This window comes from Drosophila santomea, chromosome 3R (assembly GCF_016746245.2).
Source record: "Drosophila santomea strain STO CAGO 1482 chromosome 3R, Prin_Dsan_1.1, whole genome shotgun sequence".
In the NCBI taxonomy this organism is placed as follows: domain Eukaryota; kingdom Metazoa; phylum Arthropoda; class Insecta; order Diptera; family Drosophilidae; genus Drosophila; species Drosophila santomea.
The window spans coordinates 17,464,627-17,485,350 of NC_053019.2; the positions used below are offsets into that span (position 1 = coordinate 17,464,627).

General features: G+C 44.8%; 6 protein-coding genes across 10 annotated transcripts; 3 read left to right on the forward strand and 3 right to left on the reverse strand.

The window, feature by feature from the left end:
• The first annotated feature begins 184 nt into the window (after nucleotides 1-184).
• On the forward strand, nucleotides 185-3,733 carry LOC120451443 (protein transport protein Sec23A). 2 transcript variants are annotated; one of them, XM_039635120.1, is made up of 7 exons: nucleotides 185-318; nucleotides 495-796; nucleotides 856-2,105; nucleotides 2,162-2,315; nucleotides 2,462-3,010; nucleotides 3,170-3,190; nucleotides 3,483-3,733. In XM_039635120.1, the coding sequence occupies exons 2-7, from the start codon at nucleotides 518-520 to the stop codon at nucleotides 3,570-3,572; spliced, it is 2,343 nt and encodes a 780-aa protein (XP_039491054.1). In that variant the 5' UTR covers nucleotides 185-318; nucleotides 495-517; the 3' UTR covers nucleotides 3,573-3,733. The 2 variants fall into 2 exon arrangements, with proteins under 2 accessions (XP_039491054.1, XP_039491055.1); XM_039635121.1 differs by lacking the exon at nucleotides 3,170-3,190 and having other exon boundaries at nucleotides 235-796.
• A 372-nt stretch (nucleotides 3,734-4,105) lies between these two features.
• On the reverse strand, nucleotides 4,106-5,832 carry LOC120451446 (calcineurin B homologous protein 1). 2 transcript variants are annotated; one of them, XM_039635122.2, is made up of 2 exons: nucleotides 5,647-5,832; nucleotides 4,106-4,816 (listed from the first exon to the last, which is right to left on the reverse strand). In XM_039635122.2, the coding sequence occupies exons 1-2, from the start codon at nucleotides 5,711-5,713 to the stop codon at nucleotides 4,314-4,316; spliced, it is 570 nt and encodes a 189-aa protein (XP_039491056.1). In that variant the 5' UTR covers nucleotides 5,714-5,832; the 3' UTR covers nucleotides 4,106-4,313. The 2 variants fall into 2 exon arrangements, with proteins under 2 accessions (XP_039491056.1, XP_039491057.1); XM_039635123.2 differs by lacking the exon at nucleotides 5,647-5,832 and adding an exon at nucleotides 4,878-4,899.
• Nucleotides 5,833-6,114: 282 nt separating this feature from the next.
• LOC120452132 (mediator of RNA polymerase II transcription subunit 27) lies at nucleotides 6,115-7,352 on the forward strand. The gene is made up of 3 exons (XM_039636216.1): nucleotides 6,115-6,354; nucleotides 6,414-6,680; nucleotides 6,822-7,352. Exons 1-3 carry the CDS (start codon nucleotides 6,185-6,187, stop codon nucleotides 7,264-7,266), a joined length of 882 nt encoding a protein of 293 aa, XP_039492150.1. The 5' UTR covers nucleotides 6,115-6,184; the 3' UTR covers nucleotides 7,267-7,352.
• Nucleotides 7,297-10,725, reverse strand: LOC120452131 (gametogenetin-binding protein 2-like). Its single transcript, XM_039636215.2, has 4 exons — nucleotides 10,338-10,725; nucleotides 9,031-9,597; nucleotides 7,741-8,862; nucleotides 7,297-7,632 (listed from the first exon to the last, which is right to left on the reverse strand). The coding sequence occupies exons 1-4, from the start codon at nucleotides 10,431-10,433 to the stop codon at nucleotides 7,414-7,416; spliced, it is 2,004 nt and encodes a 667-aa protein (XP_039492149.1). The 5' UTR covers nucleotides 10,434-10,725; the 3' UTR covers nucleotides 7,297-7,413.
• A 680-nt stretch (nucleotides 10,726-11,405) lies between these two features.
• LOC120451997 (pre-mRNA 3' end processing protein WDR33) lies at nucleotides 11,406-16,144 on the forward strand. Its single transcript, XM_039636025.2, has 9 exons — nucleotides 11,406-11,629; nucleotides 11,714-12,048; nucleotides 12,507-12,776; nucleotides 12,834-12,985; nucleotides 14,031-14,128; nucleotides 14,189-14,315; nucleotides 14,386-14,619; nucleotides 14,681-14,892; nucleotides 14,952-16,144. The coding sequence occupies exons 2-9, from the start codon at nucleotides 11,767-11,769 to the stop codon at nucleotides 15,986-15,988; spliced, it is 2,412 nt and encodes an 803-aa protein (XP_039491959.1). The 5' UTR covers nucleotides 11,406-11,629; nucleotides 11,714-11,766; the 3' UTR covers nucleotides 15,989-16,144.
• Nucleotides 16,145-16,885: 741 nt separating this feature from the next.
• Nucleotides 16,886-20,640, reverse strand: LOC120451998 (A-kinase anchor protein 17A). 3 transcript variants are annotated; one of them, XM_039636028.2, is made up of 8 exons: nucleotides 20,026-20,640; nucleotides 19,425-19,885; nucleotides 19,109-19,366; nucleotides 18,488-18,695; nucleotides 17,788-18,419; nucleotides 17,659-17,718; nucleotides 17,528-17,587; nucleotides 16,886-17,402 (listed from the first exon to the last, which is right to left on the reverse strand). In XM_039636028.2, exons 1-8 carry the CDS (start codon nucleotides 20,224-20,226, stop codon nucleotides 16,952-16,954), a joined length of 2,331 nt encoding a protein of 776 aa, XP_039491962.1. In that variant the 5' UTR covers nucleotides 20,227-20,640; the 3' UTR covers nucleotides 16,886-16,951. The 3 variants fall into 3 exon arrangements, with proteins under 3 accessions (XP_039491962.1, XP_039491961.1, XP_039491963.1); XM_039636027.2 differs by having other exon boundaries at nucleotides 17,528-17,605; XM_039636029.2 differs by lacking the exons at nucleotides 19,109-19,366; nucleotides 19,425-19,885; nucleotides 20,026-20,640 and having other exon boundaries at nucleotides 17,528-17,605; nucleotides 18,488-19,038.
• Nucleotides 20,641-20,724: the final 84 nt, after the last annotated feature.

Genomic DNA, 20,724 nt, shown 5'->3' on the forward strand with positions numbered 1-20,724 from the left:
GCATTCCAAAATTTATGCATTTAAGAATATATCAATATTTCTATTATATATACTCGTTGAATAGTAAAAAGCAAACAGAAAATGAACTGAGTAATTAGCGAGTCAACCCATACCAATAGCATAAAATTATTTAAACATATTTATTACTCCCTTCTTGTTGATTTTTATTTTTCATTTTTAAATAAAGCTCATCGCGCCCATGCGATAGTATCGTTTGAAAACTATCTTCCCTGATCTGCAACGTTTGCACTGAAAATTCTATAATAGTTCGTAGTCTTGGTTTCTACGTTTTGTACGTTTTTATAAATTGTTCTTAAAGTGAGTGATTGCATTTAATAATCATCTTAAAAACTCTTCTCGCGAATTTGTTTACCTTCGCGTAAGCATTTTTTCTGTCACCAGCAGAAAAGGTGTCACGACTAGCTGTCAATTCGTGACGTGGCCGAGCGATTTTTCCAATTGGCAGTGGTCTGACAGGGTTTTTCCCATTTAAGAAGTACATTTAAGTGTTGCGGCTATGACCACATACGAGGAGTTCATCCAGCAGAACGAAGACCGCGACGGGGTGCGTCTGACGTGGAATGTGTGGCCCTCAAGTCGCATCGAAGCCAGTAGGCTGGTGGTGCCCCTGGCTTGTCTTTACCAGCCTTTGAAAGAGCGCCCCGACCTGCCGCCTATTCAATATGAGCCGGTCTTGTGCACCCGTAGCAACTGCAGAGCCATCCTGAATCCCCTGTGCCAGGTCGACTACCGTGCCAAGTTGTGGGTGTGCAACTTCTGTTTTCAGCGCAACCCGGTGAGCCCAATGGTGATCTTTAAACCCTCTGCGGCATTGAATGACAGTAATTTTTTCAGTTTCCCCCACAATATGCAGCCATATCAGAGCAGCACCAACCAGCGGAACTGATTCCTGGATTCAGTACTATTGAATATACTATTACCCGGGCCCCCACGATGCCGCCCGTCTTCATTTTTCTGGTTGACACCTGTATGGACGAGGACGAGCTAGACGCCCTAAAGGATTCGTTGCAAATGTCGCTAAGTCTGCTGCCATCCAATGCTCTCGTGGGTCTGATAACATTCGGAAAAATGATACAGGTGCACGAGCTGGGCGCCGAAGGGTGCTCTAAGAGCTACGTGTTCCGCGGCACCAAGGACCTGACTGCCAAGCAGGTGCAGGATATGCTCGGAATTAAGCGTGGAGCGGCTCCGGGGCCGCAGCAACAACAGCAGCTGCCTGGCCAGCCGGCTGGAGCAACAGCCCCTGTGCCGCCCGCCCATCGCTTCTTGCAGCCGATCGGCCAGTGCGACGCGGCACTGGGCGATCTGCTTAGCGAGTTGCAGCGCGATCCTTGGCCGGTGCCGCAGGGCAAGCGTTACCTGCGCTCCACTGGAGCCGCCCTCTCTATTGCGGTTGGTCTGTTGGAGTGCACCTACCCCAATACGGGCGGCCGCATTATGACATTCGTGGGTGGCCCTTGCTCCCAGGGCCCCGGCCAGGTGGTCGACGACGAGCTGAAGCACCCGATCCGTTCGCATCACGACATCCACAAGGACAACGTCCGTTTTATGAAGAAGGCTATCAAACACTATGATGCCTTGGCCCTGCGGGCAGCCACCAACGGGCATAGTGTCGACATATACTCGTGTGCACTGGATCAAACGGGCCTGCTAGAGATGAAGCAACTATGCAACTCCACTGGCGGACACATGGTTATGGGCGATTCGTTCAACTCATCGCTCTTCAAGCAGACATTCCAACGCGTGTTTGCACGTGATGGTCGCAACGACTTGAAGATGGCCTTCAATGCAACGCTGGAGGTGAAGTGCTCGCGCGAGCTAAAGATCTCCGGTGGGATCGGCTCGTGTGTGTCGCTGAATGTGAAGAGCCCGTCGGTGTCGGATGTGGAGATCGGCATGGGCAATACGGTGCAGTGGAAGCTGTGCACACTGAATCCCAGCTCCACGGTGGCATACTTCTTTGAGGTGGTCAACCAGCATGCAGCCCCCATTCCACAGGGCGGGCGTGGTTGCATACAGTTCATTACGCAGTACCAGCATCCAAGTGGACAGCGTCGAATCCGAGTTACCACACTGGCTAGAAAGTATGTTTTGCCTGTAATCAACCAAGAGTTTTCTAAGTGTTTCAATCTCTTTTTAGTTGGGCCGATGCCACCTCGAACGTGCACCACATCAGCGCCGGCTTCGATCAGGAGGCTGCCGCAGTTCTGATGGCCCGTATGGTCGTTTATCGTGCGGAGACTGACGAAGGACCAGATATTCTGCGCTGGGTTGATCGTCAGTTGATTCGTCTGGTAATTTGTTTGTGTAACATTTGCTTAAATGACTTGTATCTCATCCAGAAGAACCGCCCAAAACTTTCACGCCCACAGTTATTATTTTTGTTCCCAATTTCTCATATATGCCCAAAATAATCCCTTTATCTTTTCTGCTTTTGCAGTGTCAAAAGTTCGGCGAGTACTCAAAGGACGATCCCAACAGCTTCAGGCTGTCGCAGAACTTTAGCCTTTTCCCGCAATTCATGTACCACCTGCGTCGCTCGCAGTTCCTGCAGGTCTTCAACAACTCACCCGACGAGACCACATTCTATCGACACATGCTAATGCGCGAGGACCTCACCCAATCGCTGATCATGATCCAACCGATTCTCTACAGCTACTCGTTCAACGGCCCTCCAGAGCCGGTGCTCCTCGATACGGCTTCGATCCAGGCGGATCGCATCCTCCTGATGGACACGTTTTTCCAGATTCTAATTTACCACGGCGAGACTATCGCCCAGTGGCGAGCTCTAAAATACCAGGACATGCCCGAGTATGAGAACTTCAAGCAGCTGCTACAAGCGCCGGTGGATGATGCGCAAGAGATTCTCCAAACGCGCTTCCCCATGCCTCGCTACATCGATACGGAGCACGGCGGATCCCAGGCCCGCTTCCTCCTGTCCAAGGTCAACCCATCGCAGACGCACAACAACATGTACGCCTACGGGCAGGTGAGTCTCGTAGCAATGGCCAGCAATTGGCCACATTTGTTTGATCTTTGCAGTGCGTATTTTTACGTCATCGAAAATTTGATCTTATCTCGTTTTATGTTGGTTTTGTTTCTCTCATTGTATAATCCGTACCTGTAACCGCTCCTTTGTCAATCGCAGGCGCCTATTGGTCAAGTCACGGTAGTACATTTTTGTTTATCTTTTAACACCTAAACTGGGAAATTTAGTTATTTGGAATATTAGGGAAAATTAATGGTTTAAGTCCAAACTGCATTTTAAATCCACTCTTATTTAGTACTGTCATGTATTTAATAATTTCAAACATGATTTATTGTAATGCGTACATTATACGTGGCTTTTGGTGTTGGAACCTTTTCGGTGTTTGTAGCCCTTTCTCATTTCTTTCCTCTCCACTTGGCCCAACCCCGCCCCTCCCATCGTATGACTAATTTTTTGGATATTATCTCGACAGGATGGCGGTGCTCCAGTGCTCACGGATGACGTATCGCTGCAGCTGTTCATGGAACACCTAAAGAAGCTGGCTGTGTCCACCACCACATAAATAGACTCTGGTTCTAGTTTCAGGCGCTTTCTTTCCTGGCGAAGTCAAAAACGGCGAACGACTCCTGGAATCTTTGGTCCAGGCAATGCAATTACAATTACACACCAACTTTATTCCAATTGATCGTCTGATAACGCAATAAACTATTCAAATTATGTTAATCCGCGTTGCTTTTATTCGTAAGCAGATGAACACAAGGTTATAATTTACGTTGAGTGGAATGAGTTTGTAATTATAAAAACAAGGTAATAACAAAATGAAATCTGCATATCTTTCTTTAACTACTAATACAAATATATCCGGCGCGTTCTTCAGGAACCTACAAGACTTTTAACACTAATTTGGAAATTTAGAAATAAAACAAGTTTTTTTTTTTTTATCATTAATATTTCATCAGATTTCCGGACACATTAAACAGTGAGATACCAAACAATTGGATCTATTTGTCAAGGTGTCAGTAGCACCTGTGATCAAAACAAATAATGACCTCAAAACTATAATACCCTAGACAAGCTTCATGCAAATTTCAGAGGTTTAAAAAAATGTGCAACACTTTTATTAAATTGAAACTCTTAAATGTTCAAAAAACACTTCTGGTATAATAAGAACAACAACCACTGTTTTTAAATCATCAGAGGTCTCAGAAACCCGCCGGAATGCCTCTCGACTTACTTCATTCTAAACTATTTGGTACACACTGACTATGAAGCTTGATTTTTCCTCGTGATCCCTAAATCCAGCTTAGTTGAGAAACCGTATAGACATCTTCTGGTCCACGTCGGTGCGGTCCAGAGCTTTGCAGAAGTCTTCGAACGAGATCTTACCCTGGCAGCAAAGGTCTGCCTCCAGGATCGTCCTCTCCGCAATGCTGACCAACTGGTCCTGGCTTATGTTCGCCCCTACCATCATGTGCAGAATGGACAGTAGCTCGTCTCTGCTGATCACACCATCGTCATCCAGATCGTACATCTTGAAGGCGAACTTTAGCTTCTCCTCTCGGCTGTTGAGCTTGCTCTGCTTGTTATCCCTCAGCGGGCGAAAGTGCGCCAGTACGTTCATGAACTGCCGGAAGTTCACCCGATCGTCATTGCTCTCAGCAAAGAAGGAGTGAACTATTCGCTCGCACAGCGGATTAATGGCTAGTTCCGGGATTCGCATCAGATCCTCCCGGGACAGGGTTCCGCAATCGTTGCGATCCAAAGAGGTGAAGCGGGAGTAAAGTCGCTCAATTTGGTTGGGGGTGACTGAAAAATGAATTGAAAAATAATTTATCAGCGAAAAGTATAATGTTATATTCGTTATTACATTGCATGATTATTAATGATAAGTCAGTGGTTTACAGCTTGGGAACACAATTCCAATTTGTTGTACGATACTGTTCAGATAAATTTGTTTTGCCATGAAAATCGTCGAACGGAACCGTAAACGGGTGTGTCCATGAGTCCGAGCCCATTCGGAATTAGTGGCTATAAAATCTAGCTGATAAGAGCGAACACCTTATCATCTTAGCTGATACTAGCTGGTTGAACGTTGGATACAAGTTCCAATGCGGTGGCAATTTCAATTGTGCGGTTATCGCGGCCGGAATATTGAAATTACACGGTTTTGGACACTAGATAATTGACAGCCAGTATTGGTGATAGGCACCGACTTTTGCCCACACCCCCACTCATATATATAGCAAATGATGTCATGCGAGAAGTGCATGTGCAATTTTAATGCAAATTGGTTTTGCTGGAAACCATTTGTGTATATACGTCTTATATAAGGCGGGCACAGATCGTTCAGACGCAGTTCTGCATAATTTCAACGGCGTTAATTAAAGCATTACACATACATGTTTTGGAATTTTGGAATTTTTATAGAAATGACGAATGGAATCCATTTCAGCAATCAATGGCCATGGTCTTAGACCCAAAAAGCTTTTAACACTCCTCTGTGATGTTGTTATTTGCGTTGCTCGTGGCCCAATTTATTTATATCCAAGTGCGTATTTGATTTTAGTGCGGCGGGTTAAAAGTCTCCGGTTAAAAGGGCACAAGGTTATCACATCTCGCCCAGAAATCGTACTCACAGCCAGTCTCCTCCTGGATTTGAGCGATCTCCTCGTTCCGCAGGAAAAGCGACGATTTATTGCCCATGGTGACAGTATTTTGTGCGCCGATTAGTTTATTTAAACTTTCAACAATCGCAGACGAGCGTTGAATGGCATTGGATTGGATCAGAAGTTCGATTTGTGTACAGCCTTAATTCGAGCAGAATAGCTGGAAAATGCCAAAAATCGGGTGGTGTATAAAAATACTGAACAGCCTGCGATAGTTGCGCTAGAGATGGACTTTGTCAAGTGGTGGGATGCTTCCCCTATAACTTAGGAATACATTATTTTTGTGTTTTCCATTAATAATATTTTATTAGTAAACGTTGCCGATAAATATTAAAGTTACCAAATAGTTGTTAATTACAAGCATATTTCTTAGAACAGAAGGTACCCTATTTTATATGCAAAGCCCTGAGTATTTTCGTCTCATCACTAGCTGTTACCTCCCATCTCTATTAGCATTCGCATAGAAAATAACGTAAACATTTGTTTAGCCGGATCGAGAATTATCGTTATGGATAAGTTAAATTCCACTCTAACTGCCGTAAAGAACCTACGATCCAACGTAAGGCAGTGCTTTGAGCACTTGGCCGATGGAACCGATGGGGAGGGCGGCGAGGAGAGCCGGAATAAATTCGTACATGACTTTCAGGAAAGATTCGGAGCCATCAACTCGCAATTGCGGTTAGTGAGCACTTTATCTTTTTCCAATGGAGAATACATATGCACTAAACCACTTTCAGTGAGGTAGAGCAGCTTATCAATGGGCTGCAGGTGCCCCCAACACCCTATTCTCTCGGAAACACTGCCTATCTGGCGCAGGAGACTTCTCAGGATCGACAGGCGCTGTACCCTCAATTAGTAAACAGCTACAAGTGGATAGACAAGGTGCACGACCACAGCTTCCTAGCCTTCAACAATCTCAACCAGAACACGCTGAGGCGCTCCTATAATTACTGCTCCCAGAAGCGCCAGCGACTGCCCTTCTCGTCCTTCAACAACGATCCAGAGTAAGTATAAAGTGAGACTAACATATAAATAGCGATTATTTTGTAGTAGTTCGTATGGAAGTTCAAAAAATCGTTTTAAGTGTAGAACTTTAGTGTGAAGCTTTACTTAAATCATTACTTCCATCTCTGTCTGATCCTTAGCCATATAGATAAGCTCCTGAGTGAGATCAACACTCCACCGCATACGTCGTACAGGATTTACCGTCCCTTTGGCACAAACGCTGTCGCCATCGTGACAATAAGCAACGTGATGAAGGCGGCTATTGTCTTCAAAGGAGTGCTCATAGAGTGGGTTACGGTTAAGGGATTTGATGAGCCACTGGAGCATGACGACCTTTGGGCCGAGTCACGTTACGAGGTGTTCCGCAAAGTCCAGGAGCACGCTCACTCAGCCATGCTGCACTTCTTCTCGCCAACGCTACCCGATCTGGCAGTAAAAAGCTATGTGACCTGGCTAAACAGTCATATAAAACTGTTCCTGGAACCATGCAAGCGTTGTGGGAAATTCGTAGTTCATGGACTGCCTCCGACGTGGAGAGACTTGCGCACTCTCGAACCTTTTCACGAGGACTGCCGAAATTGCTAAAGATTTTAAAATATTTAACGCCGATAGTTGTAACTTGTATACTTCATTTATTTCAAAAACAAAAAATTACATGTACTTTGAATGCACCCGGGCGGATTTTTTTAAATCGCCTCGGTCGACTGAATAACTACAACGGTTCAATGCGTTTTATTGGCCAACCAGTGCAGAAGTCGCCCGTTTTGATTTCTGCACTTGCGTCTGAACGCCATGCTGTAGGCACAGCCGCTCGAAGTTGGCGCGCAGCTTTGCGCGGAGTTCCTCTCGCTTTCGCTGCACTTGTTCTCGGTGGCACTTGAATGCCAAAACTACCTCCTGGGGAATGTAATAGATCTCCTCGTCCTTGTCGTCGTATTCGTCGAAGTCGTCCTGAAATTAATTAAGTTAAATTAGATTCATTTTGATATTGCGTCCACATTAACAATAATTATATAAATATTATTTTTTAACCATTTCCTATCTTTTAAAGTGACTCACCCACATCTGCAACAATGAAAACTTGTGATCCAACTGCGACTGATGACTGTAGAAAAGCAAGTCGTCTGAGTCCTCGTCGTTGACGTCGTGATTACACAGCCCATCTGAGCAGGACACTTCCGAGCCTTCTGGTGATGAAACCGCGCTGGATGTCCTAGAGTCGGCGTGAGAAGGTGGATCGCTGCCGTATCCAGAATCGCGCACATCCTGCTCGCACTGGCAGTTAGGCATGGTTACCAGGCAATCCTCGCACTTATCGCCAACCGTTTTGGCGATGTTTGACAAAATGCAACTGGACACGTCTAGGTGATCGTCGTCCAGCGGTTGGACCGTAGCCATGGCCTGCATCTGCTTTGGGTTACCTAACTTTGCGGTTGCCGCTTTCTTCTGCTTTTTTTTCTTCGATTGCTTCTTCGGTTTCGATTTCGTTGGCTTGGACGTGAGCTCGGGTTCGGGCTCCGGGTGCGGTGTCTCTATAACGATGCCATCGTCCGCACCTGGATCGCTTAGCTCACCATGCTGCACCTGAGTCTCCTCCTCCAGATCTTGCGCCTTCCGCAACTCTTCTTCCTCCTCGTCGGACTCATTGGCCTCGGTATCCTCGCACTGTCGATGCAGCATGTTCTTCTTCTCGTCCTTCTTCTTCTTTTTCTTAAGCTTCTTCTGCTCGCGCTTGATCTGCTTGGCCCTCTCCGCTCGGCTGATCTCCTGGTAGAGTAGCTCCAGATTGCTAATTCCCTGCTTCTGCTCCACGAACGTGTCAAAGCTGCGGCAAAGGGCATGAACACCCACAGCGGCCAGCACCTGGCAGGCGCGCTCCTCCTCCCGCAAACTGACGTAAATGCGACGCAGTCGTTCGTACATAATCATGCCCACGCAGGTCAGCACCTCTTCCTGGGCAATTTCCAGTGTCTTAGCGTGGCGCTCGCGCAGTTTTGAGTAGCTACCGTTAACTTCGGGCTCGGCCCGCTTGATCAGAGCGTCCAGGAACTCTATCTTGTTTGTGGTCACGTGGATGTGCTGGTCGGGCACGCACTTCCGAATATGAGCGTACAACTGGGCCGCGTAACCCTTCTCCTTAGAAGATATTTCACCAATTAGTATTTTGTAGGCGCGCTCAATCTGCAAGAAAAAAAATAAAAAGTTTTTTAGTAAAATTACTGTTTACATTTTTCCACATTTTTGTTAGTCTTGTAAATTTCTCTGGATTTTCCAAACATATTTTTGGCCGCGCCCACTTCTGCCCTTTGAATCACATTTCGACGTTAATTTATACATCTTGTGTCTCACCTTTGTACGGCAGCCAGAGCAAAACTTGTGTTTCTTCAGGTAGTTCTCCAGCACGTCGTGCAGTTCCTTTGTCTCGATGATGGTTAGCTCGTTGCGGCAGTTACTCTTCATGGCGGACCACACCTCTCGCCAGGTCTCCGAAAAGGGTTTGGCACGGAAGGCGTCTAGCGAATGGAGAACGCAGCGCGTCTTGTTCCGCAGTTTGTTGTCCAGCAGGTTATTGAGAACCTCATGGTGCCGGTAAAGCAGCGTTCCCAGTGCCTGCGGAGTCTTAAGCTTCTCCTCCACAATGCCTAGGGTGGCGGTGGGGCGCAGTTCCAGCGGATCGAGTGTTCGGTGCCCCGTCTCGGTTAGTTGGTGAAACAGCCGCTCAACGCGTCTACGGCAGCCGACACACTGGACGCACTGATTGAGGACTTCCATGAAACTGGTGCTGTCGATCTCTAGCGACTGCCGGCGCTCCGCCTCTGTGAGCAGTTTAAATTTGCGTGAGAACTCCTCCAAGTCACGTCCACGGATCAGCGGACTGTCGATTACTAGTCCTTTGCTATTCAGGTCCATGAGCATCTGCGGAGAAAGTGGAAAATATAATTAGGGCCAGTTATAATAAATGGTATCGTGAGTATTGCTCCAATACATTACATACCGCAAAAACAACGCTGTAACTAAAATTATAAATAGGACCAATCTACTGTCATTTTACGGTATCACATAACATAGGAGTCAAATAGCCGTCAGTACTATTATAATATTTAATTAATTAACAATCCGAGAAAACATACATTACAAAACAAAAAACAGCTGTTCGTTTGAAAAACTAACGTAGCTCTGGAAACTGGGAAAAATGCGCTTCATACGTATCGATAGCAAATGCGTTTGGGTGTGCAACCGGTATAAGGAGATTTTGGACAGAGAATCTTGGCCTGAGAGATCGCCTCAACAGATGGCGTGGGGGTGCATATGAGTCCATACAAACAGGTTTGTGTTGTTGGACTTTCCAGCAACATGGCGGACGCGGACAGGGAGGCGGATGAAGAAAAGTTCGGCGGGTGGTGGCAGGTGCAGAATCGCAGCTCAAGTTCAATTAATAAACGCATGATTACACACCAACTAGAACCGAACCCACACATCGCCATCCGCCACTTACACATAACAATCCGACGTGTTATGAAAGTTTTTGGACCAAGTGCACGCACACACGCACAGCGGCCGTCTCTGTTGTGTGTGTGTGTGGGTTCTCTCTACTGGCAGTCATTTTCTTTGGATGGCCGTACATATAGCGGAAATCGGTGCGGATATATGCTTACCATTAACTTATCGCCAGCCACCAGAGGCAAGTTTCTGCGACCAACGTAACTGGAGTCATCGTCGTCCGTGTTGTAGACCTTTGTGAGTCTTGCCATTATGGGTATTTGACTTCACGAGCCAGCAACGGGGCAAAACGAAATTTTAGGCACTTTGGGACACAGACACACACTTTTCTCCAGAGGTCCGGGTGTGGGAAACGGGGATTAAAATCGACGGGAGTATGGCGGCAGCGCACGGATTGACAAATAGTGTTTTGACAACAATTTCCACTCTCCACGAAGTTGGAGTGGCTTTGGGAACGCTCTAGAATGGGCTACAAAAATATCTTCTATCTCAAACACGTAGTAGGCAGCAAGTCGGTCCGGTCGCCATTAAAACGGAGCAGGGTTGCCAGTAGGGATGTTGATAATTTAAGCGATATATTTATCTGCTAAATATCGAAAATACGATATATTTATTGAATATTTGAGCTGGTAACTTCTAATTCAGTCGTATGTGTTTTTTAATTTGAATGCCCGCAATAGAAAGCCTTGCATGCCTATCACTATCAAAATGAACAACTTATTTTTATTTGAATTTTTATTCGAATCGATTGAAAAATATTTTTATTGTATTTTATTTTCTGCACTTTACTGTAATTCTCTGTGAAAACAGTACGACATAAAATAATTTAAATATGTTTTGTTATTAACGTATCCTTTTTATTTTCTTAAAGTTTAAAATTTGTAGGATTAAATATAACTTTTCGAATTGCTCATTAATGCATTCAACATGCCGGGTTTCCAAAATATATATTATTATTATAAGAAAATGTATTCTTTATTTAATGCTGATATAGAATACCATTTGTTGTTAGTAAATAAAAATATCGGATATACCGAAATATTGTTTAAATATTGTTTGCATGTTTACAATTAATTAGTTTGGTACTTCAGAAACATTTAAGATTCATTCAATCATTTCAAAATAAACAAAACAACTCTAAGAATAATATGCAAAGGAAAAACAAAAGCAACCAGGAAATTTAATTGTGTAAGGCACTGTATATGAGTATAAATAACAGGAACAGTAAAACAGTACTGTTAGGAATCGATAACATTGCAATCGAAGCCATTTATCGCAGATGGCACACGCTGGTGTCCGCGTTTCGCTGTGAACTGCTCTAATTCGCGTTGTTCGGCAAAAGTTACAAGTTATTTGCAACGCGGCGGTTTGCAGGTTGTTTAAGTTACTTAGCCTATGCATTAGTGCACCCACCACCGCGCCAATGCCAACACTCTAGAAAATACGAGTAAGTAGAGCTTTGCGCGGATAAAAACAGCCAACTAATATGTTCTCTACTTTTGCATCTGTGTGTGTTTGTGTGCGGGCGAAGAATTATTTCTGCAGCCAAGCGGGAAAAGAGGCATTGAACAAAACATCAGTAACATGGACGTATCCCAGCCGCCACCGCAGCTGCTCACAGCACCCTCTGCCCTGGCCACCAACTTTACATCGCTGCCCCCGCCAAACATGGGCGGCCAGCACTATCGGTTCCATCAGCACCATGGATCCAACAAGCACGGATACAACCAATTCAAACCCTTCATGCCCGGCGGCTTCCAGCGGCCTTTCGGAATGTCCCAGGACGACTTCGACGGCAAGCGGCTGCGGAAAAGTGTAATGCGAAAGACGGTTGACTACAACGCGTCGATCATCAAGGCGCTGGAGGTGATTCCCTAGGTTCAAACAGAATGCAGGAAGATTTGCTGTGAAGTCTCGGTTTATTAGTAGCAAAGAGGTGGTTGGGAATTATCGGTGTTTTAAATTTTGAAGCACTTAAAAAATTTGCAATCTGTGTCACAAATTTTAATTATTATTAGATCAGCAGATGTGTAGTTATTAGTGGAGGACGTAACCATGTAACTTTTTTAATCGGTTTAAAGTTATAAAATCCTTTATAATATATACACCAAATATGTAGGTATCAGATTTAATATGGCTTCTGTCCATATGTAGGATAAAATTTCTTATTTCCGGTATAAACTATGAGTAAATGGAGGCTTTAAATGGAGGAAATATGTTACGTTAGAAATATAGATTTATAAGAAACATTTATTGTCTCTTTCGCTGTGATATGTATTGTTAGTCCTTTTTATCGTTTCAAAAATATACTTTCTTTTCCTTAGAACCGATTATACCAGCGTGATTATCGGGACCGCCTGGCCTTACAGCCGGACAGCATTTATGTGCCCCATATGGTGCCGCCCTCAGCTTACTTGGACAATCCCTCAAACGCAGTGACCACAAGGTTCGTAAAGACGGCTACAAATAAGATGCGATGCCCGATTTTCACATTGGCCTGGACGCCGGAGGGTAGACGCTTAGTTACCGGGGCCAGTTCCGGCGAGTTTACGTTATGGAACGGACTAACCTTCAATTTCGAGACCATTCTGCAGGTGGGTTTCTGTCATCAGATCCCGTGGGATCACGTCTAATCTAATGTTCTCAAACAGGCCCACGACATTTCTGTACGCACGATGGTGTGGTCGCACAACGACAGCTGGATGGTGACCGGCGACCATGGCGGCTATGTTAAGTACTGGCAGTCCAACATGAACAACGTGAAGATGTACCAGGCGCACAAGGAGGCGATTAGGGGAATAAGGTATAGCCATTTAATTGTAATTGTCGAATGTATTTACCATTTTATAGCGGATGCCGCCAGCCGACCAAGACAAAACCAAAGCCAGATTCTCGTTGCTCACATAGTTCATTTAGTTTGGGTCGCTTTGGCCGTTTTAGGTATTTTTGTTGCCTAATCAACATAGTGGATCGGTTCCTTACAGGGCTGTTGCAAATACATATCAATAAAGCCGTCAATATAGCAACATGCCATATAGATATCAGTTTCGCCTTTTTGGCTAAATACGTTTTAACCTCTCCTCCACTAGAACAAAAAGGCTTAAGTATGTTGTAAGCCGCGAACTCTTCTGTGATATATCAATAAAAATGAAAAGAAATAAAAAGACTGAAAGTAAAATGATACAAATGCAATATTGAGAAAAGCTAACAATAAAACCATCTGACTAAGAACACAAGAAACCCCTGCACAATTTTATTTCCGCGGTCACAACATTAAAAATAAATAAAATGCATTGTGCACTGATTGTTCGAAAAATCGGGGGTTTGAGTGTTTTCTTTCTCAAGACTGTCGCATAATCTTGGCGTAAGGACAACACCGATCTATCAAACAGATCAACTAAATCGGCCACATCTTTACATTACATACAAGTTATATATGGAAACAATTTACTTTTTATAAAAAAAAATATTTGGTGATTTTTAATGCACTCAACTATTCAACAGGCAATGCAAATAATAAAGATTTTATGTATTTTATGTGTATATTTAAACCACTGGTACACAACTTTAATAGAATTTGTATAGAATAGGAGTGGAAATATAAAAATGGTTTCATGTAATTAAATGCTTCTGCTCAATTTTAGACCGATTTTTTGCAGTACTTGTGTCTTACGCACTCTTTGCTTTGTATTATTGTGAGCTTATACTTCACGTACCGAAAAAATGAAACGTTTTCCCGGATTTCAAACTATCAATTAATCAAACTAGCATCGCCCACACTCATGATCATTCTTCAATTCGTGATTTGTTACGTTCTAACACTCTCCAATGCAATCCACCAAATGCAGTTTCAGTCCTACGGACAGCAAGTTTGTCAGCGGCAGCGACGACGGGACCCTGAGGATATGGGACTTCATGCGGTGTCAGGAGGAGCGAGTGCTACGAGGTGAGATTTAGTGGGGGGTCACAATACAGAGCATCGAGCTTAACTATGTATTTCAATAAGGCCACGGAGCTGACGTCAAGTGCGTGCACTGGCATCCACAAAAGGGAATGATCGTCAGCGGAAGTAAGGACAACCAGCAGCCCATCAAAATTTGGGATCCCAAGAGCGGCATTGCCCTCGCTACTTTGTGAGTACTCAAACCGCATCTTGGTTTCTACCGCACATTACTAAATATTCATTTTATTCAATCGTCATAGACACGCCCACAAATCCACCGTAATGGATCTGAAATGGAACGACAATGGCAACTGGCTGGTCACCGCGTCCAGAGATCATCTGCTCAAGCTCTTCGACATCCGCAACCTCAGGGAGGAGGTTCAGGTCTTCCGTGGGCACAAGAAGGAGGCCAGCTCTGTATCCTGGCATCCCATACACGAGGGCCTCTTTTGCTCTGGCGGCTCCGATGGTTCCATTTTGTTTTGGAATGTTGGGTGGGTCCTAGCCTCCTATTGCTTAAAAGTTAACTGGATTGATGACATTCTTCGCTTACAGTACCGATAAGGAGATCGGCTGTGTGGAGACGGCACATGACAGCATTGTTTGGACTCTTGCCTGGCATCCGCTGGGTCACATTCTGTGCTCTGGCTCCAATGATCATACGATCAAATTCTGGACGAGGAACAGACCGGGAGATCTAATGAGAGACAAATACAATCTAAACACATTGCCTGCTAGCCTCGCTGCCCTGGACGAGTGTGAATACGGTCTGTTACCCCTTATTTTGTAAAAAACCATATTATTATATACTCTTTTTTCCAAACAGATGATGCAATTATACCGGGAATGGGACCCGAGGACCGGGTAGAGTTTACTGAAAGTTTAACTGCCGACAAAGGCTTCATTCCTGGCTTGGATTTGGATCCTACCAAAGCAATAAATGACCGCGACCGGGAAAAAAAGGTCCCGTACAGCAAGCCCATTCCCCGCAACTTCCAGGTGAACTGGGCAGGTCCCAGGAGAGCGGACGATCCCAGCGTGCTCAGCATTCACGAGGAGCTGGCCGCCCGCGAGGCCAAGGACACCACAAGCGGACTGAACCACCAGCAAATCAGCGAGAACACAATGGAGGGCATCTTGGCCAGCGGCATGCTTAACGGACTCGATCCCCAAACCATTGTCGGGGTCCTCGTGTACAACCGGTTTATTCGTGTGCACCCGGACTCTCGACTTATGGCAGCTATCCGTCAGGGAGCTGAGTTTCTCAACAAGTATATTGACGCTGGAAAGCTGGAGGAGCTTAATGATGTAGTTCCAGTGAGAGATAGGTCCAGATCTGTATCTCCCACAGTGGAGGCACGTGGGGAGGTGGTTTCCCCGCCCACTAAGAAGTCCCGCTTCGAACCACGTCAGCATAACGCCCAGTTGGTGTGCGTTCGAGAATTAATGCAACTGAAAAAGCCCTTCCTACAGTCACTAGTCGCATCGAAAGCACAGCAACCCAACACGGAGTTTGTGGACGAACCGCCGCTAGAGCAAAGGGATAGGGAGCGCGAACGGGAACGAGACGGAGAGCGCGACAGTCAGCGGGAGCGCGGTCGTGAACGGGAGAGGGACCAATCAGGGGGCAGGCCCAATCCCTGGGCTTCAAATGCCCCGTGGTCAAACAATGGCAATCCTGGAGGCAATGGCAATGGATCCAATGGCTTTATCAACAGTGGCGCGGATGGATTCAACGATCGGGAACGAGGTGGCCAACGTCGTCGGCGGGGCAACAACAACAACGCCGGTCCTGGGAACGGCGGCGGAGGCGGTGGGGGCAACCGAAATCGCGGTCGCAACAACAACAACAGGCGTTACTAATCGCTATCCCACCAACACACCCATTTACACATTCTTCAGTTATAAGCCACATTATGTCGTTGACTCAATCTCTTTTGCAACTTTTGCTTTGTAATGCTTAAATCAATTTATATTGCTTTACAAGAAACGAAAAGAAATTCGGATTGTAATATATTATTCGTATTGTGTCTAATTTTTCGAGTTTTTTCAAGTGATCTTCACAATGGAACATTTATATCTTTATTTCAGTCACAATCCAGCTCTTCTTGAGATCAGTTTCGCCAAGCAAACCCAAAACTCATTAAGCAATCTACCCAAACCAACAACCACTCTTAATATCTACCATTAGAACCAATGCTATTGAATCTGAAGAACTGAGAAATAACCTACGGGTCATGTATGTATATAACAGCAACACCAAGATGGGGGATTAAAAATCCTAACACCGTACTTCTAAATTCCCCCGGACCCAAGTACATGATTATATCCAGATCCGACCCAGTTCTCGACCTTGCTTTCTGCTTCTTTAATTCTTATCAAAAAACTTCGCCTGCCGAGGAGAAGTCGAAGAATGAAAAAAGCTGAGAAACAGAGCACTCCTAATCAAAACCAAATCATCCTAGACGAACGGAAGGCCTTAGCTGCTAGTGCTGCCAGTTCTTTTACCTTTACAGTTCTATACTTTAAGTTTGCTTTCAATAAATAAGTATCTTTATTTTCTTGGAAAACTTTTCTTTAGACTTTGGGTCTAGCAGCTATTTGAGATTTAACATTTTATTTTGACCTTCAAACCATTTAGGTAGAAAAAGCAAGGTTGCAATTTTTGTACTGTATATTATATTATTGGCAGTTATTTTAGTTTTGTGCTATTTGCTATCTTAACTTTAATAAAATGGAATATACACAAGACAAGCGTGATTGGAGAACGACTTTGAAATATTTATTATTGGAACCCTTACTAACAACGAAACTAGTGAATATGTTTCAGGCAGTCAGTGAATTGCGGCGACTGCTGCGGTTACTGATACTGTCACGTCTTTCGTTGGCCTCCTCTTGCGGGTCGGCGGCTAAGTGGTTGCTGTTGGTACGGGGGTGTTTGAAGTTCTCCTTGATTTCACGTTCCTCCACGCGCATTCTATCCTTGGTGTGCTGTTCGATGTGGCGCTGTATTTTTTCGGCAGAGGCCACCAACTTGTCAGCTTCTAGTATCACTTCTTTTGGCGTATGACTGCGGCTTCTGCTGATACTGCGACTGCGACTGCTACGATGTCGGCTCCGGTGATCCCGGCGGGAACTAGAACGCCTGCAGGAGTGTGAGCGTGATCGCGACCGGGAATAGCTGCTGGAACGAGATCGGCGTGTGGATGCCAGCTTTCGATTTTTGCGCTGCGGCGGCGTTTTGCTGCGGCTGCGGGAGGATCTGCTGTGACTGCGCCTGAAACAAATTAAATAGTCGGGTACATTAATTATAAAAATGGAAACAAGTATGCAACAGAACTGGAAAAATACCTGCGTTCATTTATTAATAAAAAAAAAAAAAAAAATATTTTGAATATTTACCTGGATCTCGATGAGTAAGATGACTTTCGGTAGTGGGAGCGACTGCGTGACTTCGAGCGTCTGGAACGACAAACAATACTATATTTTTTTTTATAGTCAGACTCTGTAGTCATTTGCTATGCATTACTTACCGGCGTCCACGGGAGCGACTTCGGCTCCTTGAATACGAAGATGAAGAACGCGACCTATTTCTGAAATTCACAAAGTGTATACAAAACAATTAACTTCAGTGTAATACAAAATTTGTTCAGAAATCGTACCTCCCCCGTGAAGACTTGTGGTAGTAGCCATTGTCGCCCTCGTTTTCGTAGCGATCGTGCTTCGAGTTGTAATAGGAGTCATATCCGGAACGACTTCCTCTTATCCCGATGCCACGCCCTCTTCCACGACCGCGAGGTCTCGGAGCAAAACCACGATAATTGCTTGAAACTGGAAACGGGGCAGGCGGCCGATAAAGCGGTCCAGAAAATACACCTGGTAGGCCGTATCCGAACATCGAAAGTGACTGCATCCATTCGCTGGCAGCCTCAGCACTGTAGCCTCCTGCTCCTGGAACAACGCCCGCTGCCATTGCGGCCACCGCTTTCAAAGGGTTCAGTGCGGAGTTAACATCGCCTGGTGCTGCGGATTCCGTTACGCCGTTGCCCATTTTGTGCCGCTTACTGGCCGCCGCTTCGTCTTCGCTGCTGGCGTCTACGGGTGCCGCGATCTTTTTAGACTTGCTCTTTAGAAGCCCAATAAGAGGAGTATTGCTTTTAATTTCCTGTACGATTTTACGCTGATCACAAATAAGTTTCTCAGTGGCAGCCTTGTACTTTTCGACCAGACGACCACGTTGGATATCCTTATCTTCATCTTGTTTGGCTCGCCGGTTTTTATCCTTTTGTTTCAGCTTTAGTAGATAGACAAATATTACAAGATATTATTATTACTGTTTATTATTATAAGGCTTTTGCCTACCTGTATTCGCTCGAATAGTTTTTCAAGAGTCCGTATGCTCTCCAGCTTGCGTTGCGCTATCATCAGCTTGCGCTCCTCGATGCGAATCTTTTGCGAGATTTCCACTTGGCCGCGCTCCTGGATCTTTTTCATGTGTTTTTCTTTGCGTCTTTCTTCGCGTTCACGCTGCTTTTCCGCTTCCGCTTTTTTTAACTCTTCTTGCTTTTGCCTGTAATTTTTGTTGCAATGTTGCGGGTTTTTGTTTTGCTTTTGATATATTTGTTATGCATAATAAATATTTGTTAACTGTTCGTCTAGAAGATACAGAAAACGGTTGGCTAAAGGCTCGCCTCAACCAGCGGCCGCCAGGTAAGAAGCATAAATATGTAAATGTAAAGTGGCTAGATATGAAAACAGTAGAATAGCAGCAACACTCAACGCGGAATATTTTAGGAATTAAAAAAGAATGTTTGCAAATCTAAGTATGATATTAAAACTTGTTTTTAAGGAACATATGTATGTACTGAACATTACTGTGTTAAATTAAGATTTAATGAGGCCATATCTTTCAACGAGAACACTAATAAGACAGAGGTATTGCTTTATACTGCTTTCGTTCTCCGACCTAAAAAATTATCAAACCTTTCGCGTTCCAATTGTTCTTCCTGCTGTTTTTTTAGTTTTTCCCGCTCCTCGTCCTCGTCCTGGGCTTTTGCGATGCACTTTTTTCGCATCCGCTCTCTGCGCTGTATGTGCAAGTCGCTCAAATGCTTCTGTTTATCGAAGCTCACACAAATGTTGATGGCTTGAGTCTTGTCCACAAACTTCCGAACCAACTTAGTGCCCCTGAACTCGTCCATGGCTCGGACGAAGCTGGAGTACTCCTCGAACTGAACATATCTGTTTGAAAAAGTGTTGACTTCACGAGCAAAATGGTTTTAAGTTATTTGAAACTTACGCTTCGAATAGAACATCCTGCTCGAAGCTAAACGTCCGCATGCCGTTAATGTCCGCCTGCATGCTCTTTCGGTACGGATCACAGATGGGTATGTCCACCATCCGGACGCGTCCAAATTTTTCAAAGATTCGTTTAAAGATGCTCTCGCTGGGCTTGACGTGCTCTTCGTGCTCCGAGTGCCGCGGACAGAACCAACGCATGGGCAGATGGCTAATGTGAATAGTGTCCGGACGTTCACCAGCCTTCATTTCATCCATGTTTTTGGCATCCCGGAAGTAAGAGTCCCAGTCGTGTCGCGTTGGAAAGTCATCCTTAAACTCTGCACAACGCACTCGGAACGACTCACTGAAGCCGGAGATGCGTAACGAAATGCCGTCTAAACGTTGGATGGCCGCCCTAAGACGTTTCCGCTCGTCCAGCTCAGCTTCCAGTCGAATGGTGTTTACAGTGCTTTTTGAGACCTGGCCGGGCATAGGAATTATTAGTATCACGATTCTTTTAGGATTATTTCTAGAGTTCTTAAATTTGTAAATATTATTTTTGTGCATAAAAAACGTGTGGTATACAAAACTGTTTCATAAAGTCAAAATTTGGTACTTACTTTGAGCAGCAGAAACTTGTCAGGCTTGAGCTCGGCGCCCAGTTTGTCCATTATCTCCAGGTTAGATACGGATTTACCGGACTTGATTGATGGCAGCGAAACGGAGATTTGCATTTTGGCCAGAGGCTTGAGGTACAAGCTGTGCGGCAGGTAAAGAGGAGTGCAGTCTGCCACATTTTCTATAGTCTGGATGTGGGTCATTTTGAAAAGGTTTTTTTTTTTTGATTCGAAACAGTGCAATGTAATAAGACAAAATACAGAAAGTAATATTTGTGTGTCGAGTATCAAGTAAGCAACCTAAGCCTAGAGCTATAACCTAAGGAGACATCCCAAGAAACGCCCAAGATAACGCCAAGAAAAAAGGAGCCCGTGTCCCTTGCGTAGATGAGTGTTTCATGAGTGTGAGTGTGACTTAATGAGTGGGCCTAATGGGGAATTGTCGTTCTGATGTTGTAAGTACTACTACAAGTACAGATGGGCTATTTAAGTATAATAAATGCTGTGACTCTTTTGTATGCGTTTGCTTCGCTATTTGCTAAAAAGAAAAACTATTTCGGGTAATTTTATTTGCACTTTTCACTAGAGGCGGCCGACTTTCGATAGGTTTCCTAACGAAACCATAGGGATGGACCAAAAACAGGGCTCTTTTGACAATTGAGGGTATTTTCAACAGCTAAACAGAATACCGTAAGGTTTTGG